At 36.5% G+C, this 12,323-nt stretch overlaps 1 protein-coding gene across 1 annotated transcript; it reads left to right on the top strand.

The window, feature by feature from the left end:
- The first annotated feature begins 465 nt into the window (after positions 1 to 465).
- Positions 466 to 903, top strand: LOC124985355 (alpha-endosulfine-like). The gene has a single exon (XM_047554021.1). The coding sequence runs from the start codon at positions 550 to 552 to the stop codon at positions 901 to 903; it is 354 nt and encodes a 117-aa protein (XP_047409977.1). The 5' UTR covers positions 466 to 549.
- Positions 904 to 12,323: the final 11,420 nt, after the last annotated feature.

Below are 12,323 nucleotides of genomic sequence, written 5' to 3'. Positions count from 1 at the left end.
TTATCAGTGGGTTCACCCGAACATGTATCATTTTGCATGTTTGAATAGATAATATTGCATGATATTCTCTTGTAACAGAAATTGCTTATAAATAAAAATAAGAATGGTTTGATTAATATATGATGGTTATCTCTTCTTTATATATATTTCCCCCCTTTGATGAATAGGAGGTTTTTACAGTCCTTAAAACCTTGCCATATGGCTTACAATGAAAGAAACAGGTAAAGAAAAATAGAAAAGCACATTAAGGAAATAAAAATAATCCAATCACTAGACTAATATTGATAACATTCTAAAGTTCATTTTCAAGGAAAACAGAATTGATAGATCTTTAAAATGATTAGTTTGAATTTCCAAACAATAATCTTGTATGTTATTTAACTCAAACCATTAATCAAAATTTCAATACTCTCAAGGGCCGCCATTTTGACTGAGCAACCACAGTGACAGGAGCTGAAGCAGCAGCGCAGGTTGTCCCCGTTTCCCCTCCCCCTTCTCTTCTCCGGTTGACTTTCCAGGTCCCCTGCACTCCACAGTCCCGGTCCCGTCATGTCCCAGAAACTAGAAGAAGAGAACCCTGCGGAGGAAACCGGCGAGGAGAAGCAGGACACACAAGAGAAAGAAGGTAGTCTCCCTGAGAGAGCTGAGGAGGCAAAGCTAAAGGCCAAATATCCAAACCTAGGACAAAAGCCTGGAGGCTCTGACTTCCTCATGAAGAGACTCCAGAAAGGGCAAAAGTACTTTGACTCAGGAGACTACAACATGGCCAAAGTCAAGATGAAGAATAAGCAGTTGCCAAGTGCAGGACCAGACAAGAACCTGGTGACTGGTGACCACATCCCTACCCCACAGGATCTGCCCCAGAGAAAGTTCTCACTCGTCACCAGCAAGCTTGCAGGGTAACCTGGGTCCCTCTCTCTTCCCCTTCCTCACCCTCTGGACTTTATATATTGTAGGCAGGGATGGAATGGGCACTTAGTCAGATCTTCTCAACTTGCTAGCTAGGAAAGACTTGAGATTCTGCTGGGGGTTACTGAAAGGTAATGTAGGTTGAAGAGGGGCTCTGAGTTTGTTTCTTTGTTTCAGACTTCCATACCCTCACTGTAGCCCAGGTAGGGGCCCAGAAATAGGAAAGACTAGGATTGGAAATGCTGCAAACTTTCTTTTGTGAGAAACTGGGGAGATATGATTTCTCCTTTTTGAAAGAGAATGTCTCCACATTAGTTAGGCTGAGCCTTGGGAATAATGTGGCAGTTTTAACATCCCAAGACTAACCTGACATAGTTGGGAAAGGTAGATTGAATGAGACGTGTTTTCTGTGTTTCTAAGTGTTTTGTCCCTTAGACTGCTATTGCTTCATGTTTTCATTATGGAAGGTTTAGAGAACCCTCAAAAAGGAAAACTGATTTGCCCACTTTACCTCCTTTATTTAGTATCTCTTATCGTTTGCCCTGGCTTGCAAATAATGTAAACATTGATGAACATTATTGATGGAAAATGGGCAACTACTCTCTCTCTTCCAGCATGTCACTTTTGAAAGTTTTGTTGAATAGAGGATCTAAGAGCACTGGTTCAGGAGTCAGAGATATTTGGGTTCTAGTTTCACTCAGTCTTGGAAGTACTGTTATATAACTTGTTATATAACTAATGTCATTTAGCCTCTGCATTTGTTTCCTCATCTGTAAAATAGAGTTAAATATGTATAAGTTTGATTCTGATTCTAAAATTCTGTATCTGCCAGCAGAAAAACTTTATGCTAGTTCATCATAAAACTAAAAGTGAGAAAGGCCCATGGGTGAACCTCTGCTTTGTATTACTGAGAAAATACTACAGAGGGGAACTATTCAGGGCTACATGAAAAGGAAGTTTGAGATTTGAGGTCTTTATTCAGGCAACAGAACTTTATAGGTATCATGATCTTGAGGGTCAAGAAAAAAAAAAAAAATAGCTAGCCAGGGAAGATTTTTACCTCTATTCCACACACTTTCCCTGCCTACTCTGGGCCTTACCTGCTTACAAGCTGCTCTGGCAGCAGAGCTGATGCGCCTGAGGAAACATGTTCAGTCAAGCCCATTTGGAGACCCATGTTTTTAGATGTAATTAGATGCCAGGTGCATTATTAGGGAAAGAAAAAGGGATAAACTGAGCTAGCCCCTCCCCCAGGACTTAGTTCTACTGCAGGGCTGGAGTAGCAGCTTCTTAGGAGATGATTCACCTTGGCGGAAACTGGGGAAAGTGGTTAAGGCAGGAAGACTAAAATTGATCTTCCTAGAGCTCAGAAACCCAGCTTTTATGTGATAAAGGAGAGGTAGCAGTGCTGATTCAGAAACAGGTGGAAGGGTTATGGTGACCAGCTTGTTCAATCTGGTTATTAATAGCTTAGCCTGAATCTTACTGAATGCAACCTGCTAGTTGTGACCAAGAGGGTCAGGCTGAGACTGAACTGTTCAAGTAAGCAGGATTCTGTAATCCTCTCTTGCCCTTTCGCCTTACAGATTCTAATATGCCAAACATGTGGCCTGTTGAGAATAACTGGTAAACTTGCTGATGTGTACATGGGGGTGAGGTGGGTATATACTGCTCTCCTGACTGACTACTAAGTTTTCTGGTTGTTATTCAGATTGATAGGAAAAGGTTGGTGAGGAAGGAAGGGAGAGGGCAGGATCCCTGAATTCCCTGGACCCCAAACTCCTTGACTGTCACTTGTAATTGTATATAATTTTTTTGTGTCTCTTGCTTCATTTCCTCATGCTGTCATTCTTAATCTAAAGTCCATGTGGGAAGGGGAAAATGCTGAACATCGTTGTATAGTTCCTTCAACTGTCCCAGCCATGTTGTACATAGATATGTCATGTTATTATATATATAAATATATTTTTTAAAATTCAATACTCTTTGATGTGCTTTATAGAAATTCAAAGAAAGAGAGGCATTTTCAGACAAATGTAAACAGGTTTTGTCACCAGCAGATTCTAACTACAATAAATGCTAAATAATAAAACTCTACTAAGTACAAAGCAATTCTCAAGTAGAAAGTCTCCTTTGTCAATACATGATGATCAAGATGAGTTATCATTGTGGACAAACATAAAGGAAACCATTTAAAGTATGTATTAGCTTCCTAGAGCTGCCATGACAAAGGACTACAAGCTGATGGCTTCAAACAGTTGAATTTCTTCTCTCACAGCTCTAGAGACCTGAAGTCCAAACAAGGTGATGGTAGGGCCATGGGCCCTCTGTGGGCTCTAGGGAATCACCCAGCCTTGCCTCTTCCTGGATTCTAGTAGTTGCCAAAAATTCTTAGCATTCTTCAGCTTGCAGCTGCTTCACTCCAATTTCTGCCTCCAGCTCCACAGAGCCGTCTTCCTTTGTATATGACTGTGTACCTGTGTCTCCATTAATGCCCACACATTTTACAGCACCTACTAGCAGTCTGACTGACAATTATTTATATAATACAATTTATACAGGCTTTCTCACAGTCCTTTTATAAATATTGCACTTTATTTTGAGGTGTATATATCAATTTTATGTTGTATACATTCTATTTTGAGAGATATTGCTTAGTGAATCACACATAGCTTTTGCTTTCAGTTTGCATATAAGGAAGCTAGACATTTTTCCAAGGTAAGATTGGATGACTGCACTCTGCCTCATTATTACTATGTAACATGTACAGATATTTTACTGAGCTGTGTTTTAAAATGTTGTATATTTTTTCCATTTTAAATAAAGTTTATGTAGGCTCTGACGTTGCATTTTCACACAGTATTTTAATATTCAATAAAAGATTTCTGTATTTAAATTGTGGATTCTGGTAGTTAATTGTAGGTGTGATTTTCCTGGGACACAGGGTGACAACAATATTTCTGGGTACATCTAAGAGGGTGTTTCTGGAAAAGTTATGGTATTAATTGAATGGTATTTTTGAATTAGTAGACTCAGTAAAGCAGATTGCCTTCCTGGATGTAGGTGAGTATCATGGAATCTGTCAAGGACCTGAATAGAACTAAAGGTGAAGAAAGAAAACGCATTTCTTCTGCTCCCTATCTGGGCTTAGCATAGGTCTTCAGATGCCCCAGAACTGAAACCACATAACTGTTCTCAGGCCTTCAGACTAACTGAGATGCACAACCTCTCCCAAGTAATCTAGCTTGTACTCAGCACATCAGGAATCTTCTCAATTTCTATAATCATATGAATCAATTGCTCCTAATAATTTATATAGATAGCTACAGATATATATTATATACATATATGTAGATAGACCTTTGTCTTCTACTGATTCTGTTTCCTCCACATATTGCTAATCCTAGACCTATGAATCTATGTGAGGAATTTGTTTTAAAAAAAGACAATAAAGCATGTGGCCCCAAGCCCATAAATGCCAAAATAAGCATGAAGGGGATTTATTCCTACCTATTCTTTTCATGTATAATGGAGCACAAAAGGATAGATAAGTAATTTTTTGTTATCATGCTCTCTTAAGAGTTTATTGGAGTTATTAAAACTGCCTACTCTCTCCTCTGAGTTGCACCAGCTTGTGTTTGTCAGGTTTCACTGCATGCATGTGCACATGAATATATGTAATTTAGATTTTATTATAGGGAAGCATCATACTTTTAGCAAACCCAGGAATCCAAACGCTTCTTACTACAGTTAAGAAAAATTTTTACCTTGGACTTCTCCCTCACCATTATTTTTTGATAATAGATACAGGTACTTCTTAGCTAGCCTTTGAAAACTCATTACTTAAGATAGGACTTCTCAGAATGCTTCATTTGTACATTTTTGAACTTACCAGCTGTAGAGTATATATTTCAGGGAAAATTCACTTGTTAGGGTATACAAAATATTGTAGGACATGTAATGAGTAAAATTGTGTTAGATTCCCCATAATTAAGTAAATGCAGAAATTATCTGGAGAAGTCAAGCCTTCCCAAATTCTTGCCCCACAGAAACTATGAGAAGAAATAAAATGATCATAGTTGTTTTTAGGCACTAAAATTTACAGTGATGTGCTATGCAGAAGAAAATTGGAATGAATTAGATGTAAACCCAGTGGGTAAACCCATTTCCACATTACAGGAATACTTCTACTGGTGGTGTTGTTGTTTTTTTTTTTTTTTTTTTTTGAGTACAATAACCAGCTTGAAAGGAAAAAAAAAAATCTCTCTCCCCTGCTTTCCATTCTTTCCTCCCTCCCTCTCTCTTTCATCTAGAAATCTATAGTTAAATTCAAGTAAGACGAAAATAACATCAGATGTCCTTTTGTTGTATTTCTTGCAGTCCTAAGTAGTCATACTAATCACATTTACCCACTGATAACTGAGATTCAGAGTCATTGAGAAATTATGAAAACAAAATAATTCCTGTACTATGGAGGAAGGACCAAATTCTTAGATCTCTGATTTAAAATTTTGAATACTGAGTACTATGATGTCCCTCCTGCTTTACAGGGATAAAATTTGACAAGTAAGTGAAGCAACTGTTTTGATAAATTCAACACCAAATTTTATTAAGACTCTAACCCATGAAAAGGGCACATTCATGGGGCATCCACATTTTCCCTGGTTTCTGTGTGAGGAAAGTGTACTTTTCATAGCATCCAAATAGAGTTAAAGCAGTATATTCAGCTCTCAGTAGTCTGAGAAAGCAAGTTCCAAAGTTCATGGCTACTAAGTAGCTGGATTGGGGATCAAAGTGTTGAAGGATATCCCAGAGCAGACCAGGTAACCAACAATTCCCCTGGAGGGTCACTGTAGTTTTGCAAATGAAATCTAAGCTGTGCAGTCAAGGTAAACAGTATAACCAGCAGATTCTAACCACTGAGTGACTGTGACTGATAAGTGAATGTAGACAGAAATAGCTTTTCAAGGCCAAAAGGGGTGGGAATCATTGCCCTGCTTAAAGACAGTCCTTACCCAAGCTTTTGTCAGTTATTTGAGTAACTTAAGAATTGCTAACAATACATACCAGAACTAAGATAAAAACAAAACACTATTCCTTAAAAAACACTCCCATATATCAGTGAAACAATATGAAAGTTCAAGATCTGAGAGCTAATGTTTGTTATAACAAAATTCACTACCCTTTAAATAAATACAGCATAACTCAGACTCCTTATATCTTTACAACATGTCATTGAACATACCTAGCCTATAATTTAAATTAGCAGGAATGGAATTTGTAATTTATTAAAAATAACAAATTAAAGAAGATCCTAATGTCATTTCTGCAACCAAGTACATATATGAAAGAAATAAGTAATCAATAAAATGAACAAGACCAATTTATGTATACAATTTTTATAGATCAGTTAATATAAATTTAAATTGAAAAAATAAAATCAATGAATCTTGAAAATCAGCAAATGCCTTTAAAATAAGGAATCCTAATTTTCAATGGGTCAAAAAAGGTTAAAAAGGAAATTATATTTTGAATGAAACTGTAGAAACAAAATCTCAAAATTGGTGAGCTCTCCCTACATAAAAATACATAGTGGCAAATAATGGTTAAAAATAAAGAAGATAAACTGAGTGCAGTGGCACACGCCTATAATCCCAGCCACTCAGGAGGCTGAGGCAGGAGAATTGCAAGTTTAAAGCCAGCCAGGAAAAGTGAGGTGCTAAGCAACTCAGTGAGAGCCTGCCTCTAATAAAATACGAAAAAGGGCTGGGGATGTGGCTGACTGGTTGAGTGCCCCTGAGTTCAATCCCTGGTAAACCCCGCCCCCCAATAAAAAGAAGACAGCAGGGTTTGGTGGGTATGCCTGTAATCCCAGTAATTCTGGAGGTTTAGGAAGGATTATTCCAAGTTTAAGGCCAGCCTCAGCAATTTAGTGAGACTCTCAGCAACTTAGCAAGACTCTGTCTCAGAATAAAAAGTAAAATTAAAAAATAAATAAATAAAATGAAAAAGGCTGGAGATATGGCTCAGTGGTTAAGTACACCTGGGTTCTATCGCCAGTATCAGAAAAACAAATAATAATAATTTAAAAATAATTTAAAAAACAAAGAAGGCAAACTGTAGGAAGAGAACAAGGAGGGGGAAAAAAGAAGAGGGGGGGAAATGTAGTAGTACAAAGAGGAGAAGGAGGATAAAAGAGGAGAGTAAAATCTAATTATTTCATTTCCAACTAAAGACACAGAAAGGAGAGAAAATCTTACCCAAAGATGGTAGGATAAGGGAAATAACAAAAATAAAAATAGAAAAAATATACCCACAGAAAACAAACACATTATAGAGAAAATCAATAAAGCATAAAGCATGTTTGTTGAAAACATTGATGTTGTTAATCTTTTTAAGATCATTAGAAATTATAGGAAATGTAAGTTGTGAATATCAGTAATGAAAAAGGAGATGGATTTTATATTAAGATACACAAAATAATATTATAAACAAATTGATGCCCAAATATTTCAAAAATTAAATACAATATAAAAGTTACCTGAAAAAATAGCCTAACCTTTCTAATCCAGTAAGAAATATAAAATGAACTATGTATCATAGATAAAATGTACTTCAAATTTTAAATGAAAAAAAAACCCTTTAAAATGTGTTAAGTCCATATATTTTAATTGATGAATACTGTCACAAACTTAAGGAAGCAGTAATCTAAATGTTATGATACAACGTGATTATATGCTTTCATTCCTTTTTTTTTTTCAGTTAATGTGAATATCTTCCATGCTTCGATTGTTTTAAATTTTTTTAAAAACACTTCTTTTATAGAATAAATCCCATTGGTGATGAAGTACTATCTTTCTATTAAATTTTTTTGCATATGTATTTTTCAGGCATTATAAGTTCTTTTAAGTTCTTTTTTATTTTCTTACTAGATTTGATACAGGCCTAATAAATTAATCTCCAAAGGTGACCTGTGAAGAACTTACTTACATTTGAACAATAGCTTGAGTGAGAGAGAATTTCAATCTATGGAGGTGAAATATATCTTCAATGAAATAAGTAAAGGTTGGATTCCTGAGTTTGCTAAAAGCAGTGTTTCTGTACAATGAAGTTTTAATCCAATGGATGTATGTCTGTTTATGTTCAATTTGACTTAATTCTAAAAAAGTTCACTATATAAAATCATATAAGTATTTACCAGATATTTACCAGCTTTAACAGATAGAGATTATATTCAATTTTAATTTTTGTTAGCTTTTTGCTGTAGCTGATATTTTTATAATACTTTAAGTGAAGAAGAAGGTAGTGTTTACAGTTTAAAACATACTCTTAAAAATTTCATTCTTCATAGTTAATACTAGACATTGCAGAAAAATTAAAATAGTTTGTAGCACTTGGTAAAGCCAAATGCAATATATAATTTTATATATTCCAAATATAGTTTGGGTACATCTAGACCTAACATGAGCAAGTATTGATTGATAATTTAATTTCCCACGAGTAAGATGAATTGAAAATAAAAATTTAAAAGACTCTATATTTAATTATATGAATGTAAACCTTAGCAAACCTTAAGAGTTGATAGAATTGAAGTTACTAAAAATTTTTTTAGATACAATGCATTCATTTTATTCCAATGATAAATCATAGTTATTTTTCACATAGAAATGTTATAATAAGGTGGCATGCAAAAGAACAAGATAGAAATATAGATACCCAATACACATACATATACTCTATTGATATCGATACATGCAGATATTATGCATAAATGTGTATGGATATAAATTTAGATATATTTTTATATGTAATTATAGTAAGCATAGGCAATATGCAGATATATATAAAACTAGATACAGATAAAATATTTATATGAATAAATGCATATTTATAAACATATTTTTATAGATGATAGATATAGGTAAGTATAGTGCCACATTTCTTCACATTATAACTGCAAGACTTGATGAGTTTTCTCTCTCATAAACACACACATGCAACACAGACATGCACACATACTATAACACACAGGAGATACATAAACATGAATACGTAAGTTTATATGTCTATTCACTGAGAGGGATAGAACAGTGAAACTGCAGTAGCAATGATCACAACAAACACCAATATCTTGGTTTCTGCCTGTCATCTAAAGGGTCAGGATTCTTCAGAGAACTGATTGATTTCAGTATTGAGGAGTAATATTAGAAAGAACTTGAACAATAACGATAAAAGATAGTATAGCAAGAGAATAAAACCTAAAGAAATAGATTTCCATGAGTCCCTACTGTTGTATACAATTAACGAGATACAGAAATCAAGAGGGATAAGTGGCAACTCTTCCTTTTGGAAAAATTATAATAAAATAAATGTATACCAAATGAGAAAAACAGAATATCACCATTAGCAATGTCACATCAAAAGTGATTACAGTAGGTCATTATAGAAGAATATGGATGTTCCTCAAGAAACTGAAAATGTAACTTCCTTATGATCAAGCTATCCCACTGGTGTGTACCTGCTTGTGTGCATGTATGTGTGTGTTTGTGTACATTTTACATATAAATGTAATCAACTGAGGTGTCTGGAAGGAAGAATAAAGAAAATATTCTTCAGCTATAAAAAACCAAAACATTTAAGTTGGTTAACTGTCCCTTCCTCCCTTCCTTTTGTCCTTCCTTTCTCTCTCTCTCTCTCTTTCTTTCATCTCTTCTTTCCTCCCTTCCCTCCCTTTTTTTCTTCTTTCTTTCTTTCCAGTACTAGGGATTTCATAGGCGTGCACTTCACTGACCTACATTCCTAGTTATTTTTATTTTGAGACAAGATCTCTCTAAGTTGCTGAAGCTGATCTTGGAATTTGTGATCCTCCTTCCTCCCGCTCCTGAGTAGCTGAGATTACATGCATATGCCACCATGCCCATTTTAAATGATTTTTTTTTTTTTTTAAAGCAAACATTTTATAAGTCATATTTTTGAGAACAAAATGATGAGAAAAGATTGGAGGAGCTGATTTTTATTTTGATAATTGTGAAAGAGTAGAGACCCTGTGATATGAAACAAATATATCTAGTTAAGATTGACCAAACTAAAATGGGTGCTAATAAAATCACTGAGTTGGGCTGACTGTGGTAAATACAAGGACAGTACTGGAGATAAAATAATGTGGCTGTGAGTTAAGGACATTGTGACCATTTCTGTTAAGCAACCCATCCTGTCAGAGGTCCCAGAAGCTGCCGGTTTCAGACATGGGTAGTCTTTCATCCCCCCTCCCCACACCTAGCTTGCCCTGCTAACCTGCCAGGTACAGCCTGAAATAGATAAGCTGGAGCTGGCTGTTTGCATTCCTTGAGGAAAAAAGGGAAAAGGCCACTATTGTAAGCCTGCCAGGATTTTTTTATGGTTTTCATTTTAAAAACCAGCTTGCTGAAGTCAGTCCCCATGACTGCCCCACTTGGAGTAGTGGTCCTGATGCTTCAGCCTGTTTTCTTTTTTTTCTTTCTTTCTTTTTCTTTCTTTCTTTCTTTCTTTTTTTTTTAATCTCTTTCCCCAAAATAAACATTTTTCCTACTTTAGTTTCTGGTAGTCTCACTATGTGTTGATAACCGGGTCCCACAACAGTAATTAACTATCTTAATAATATGTTCTGAAGAGAAGAAAAACTCAAATTAGAATAAATTATTTATCTAAGTTAAGCCATATTACTTTTAATTAAGTAAATGTCTTTAGTAGATAGTTTTCTCCTTCCCCTCCATGTTCCTTTCAAAAATGTACTCTGCACCCTTTTAAAGAAAGGGCATGTAACCAAAACAGGGTCAAAATAGCTATCCCACCTTTCTAGCCATAAGTCGACAAAACAAACCAAAAAAACCCTTCGTTGAAGTATTTGGGTCTCAAAACTGCTTCTGTTCCCCTTCAATTTTGTGGACTCCAAGGATATGAATCTAAATCAGCTTTTAGATGGGCGCTTCAACCTCATGGGATTCCTGGCATGTCACGCAAACAAAACTAGATCCTGCTACTAATGCCAGATTAAGGACAGGTAGTTAGTGTAGAAATAGGGGATCAGGCAAATGCAGGAAATGAAGCCATGAAGCCATCTGCCTCTGGAAGTTGGAGACTGCCCCTGGAAGAATGGAATGTCAAGGATCTCCGGAACCCATTGATTACCAAATTTACCTGCCTTTATCAAGGACTACAAGCAAGGAGCTGCTAAGTAATACCCCCTAGGCCTTTACCTGCCTGAATCGCCTTGGCCCTCCCCTGCCCATGGCTTCTCACTTAATGCAAAACCAGGCCTAAACATGTAGGCAGGAAAGAGAGAGATAAGGGAGGAGAGAACTGGAGACAAAAGAGACTTTAACCTATAAAAGATGTAGGGTACACTCACTTCTTGGGACTTTAGAACATCAGTCATGGCCCCCTTCTTCTTCCCTGGAGAAGTGCGTGTTATTACCTTTAAATAAAACCTGCTTAATATGCTTGACTTCGTGTGCTTCTCTAGTGTTCAATCTTCAACATTAGAAGGAGCAGAACTCGTCATCATTAAACAGTGGTATCACTACTACTAGATCACCTCCACATCCTGCTATTTTGTTAGGGTGGAGTAGAGTGGCAGGTATTATTGATACCGCTTTTTACCCGGTGACGAGTCCTGCTTCCTCAGGTGTTGAAGTATAACGCCGGAGAAGCACGCCGAGGCAAATGTAGAGTGGAAAATACAGCTTTATTAAAGAAAAGGAAAAGCAGACTTCTCCCGGGTGGAAGAAGGGGACCCAAAGGCGGAATCCGTGGGATGAGCAAATCTCGTTCTTTTTATGGGTTTCATTCTCCCATTCTTTCCCCCTTGTCTCCTCCCTTCCTGCCTACCGGATTAGGCCTGGTTTTGCAGGTAAGATGTAGAAAGTGAAAAGCGGGTGTGGCAGGGGGAGGGTCAAGGTGACCCAGATGGACAAGGGCCCAGGGGGCATTAATTAGCATCTTCCTGCCTGTTGTCTCTGACAAGGGCAGGTAAATTTGGTAATCAATGGGCTCCGGAGATCCTTGACATTCCATTCTTCCAGGGGCAGATGACTTTATGGCCTCCATTTTCTTGATCTGACCCGATTTCCTATTTCTACACTAACTGCCTGTCCCCAATTCTGGCTTCATTCTGAGCCAGGACTCTTCTCCTTTTCTCCCCTCTCCTTTTCTCCCCTTTGTAGTTAAGTTAGTTATTCTAACACTGAATTGGATTTCTTTCATGTGCTATTTCATTCCAATATTATGCCCATATATCAAGCTCATTTTAGCATGCTAAAACACTTGCCCATATTCATCCCAATTTTTGCCTGCTTTCCCAATATCATAGTGCTCCCTTCCATATCTAAAGTATCCTGGGGAAATTAAGCAATTATGATTTCAGAGGTCATAGAAAA

This window comes from Sciurus carolinensis, chromosome 5 (genome assembly GCF_902686445.1).
Source record: "Sciurus carolinensis chromosome 5, mSciCar1.2, whole genome shotgun sequence".
NCBI classification, from domain to species: domain Eukaryota; kingdom Metazoa; phylum Chordata; class Mammalia; order Rodentia; family Sciuridae; genus Sciurus; species Sciurus carolinensis.
Note: the sequence above shows the minus strand (reverse complement) of the source record. Positions and strands in the feature narration are given on the sequence as shown.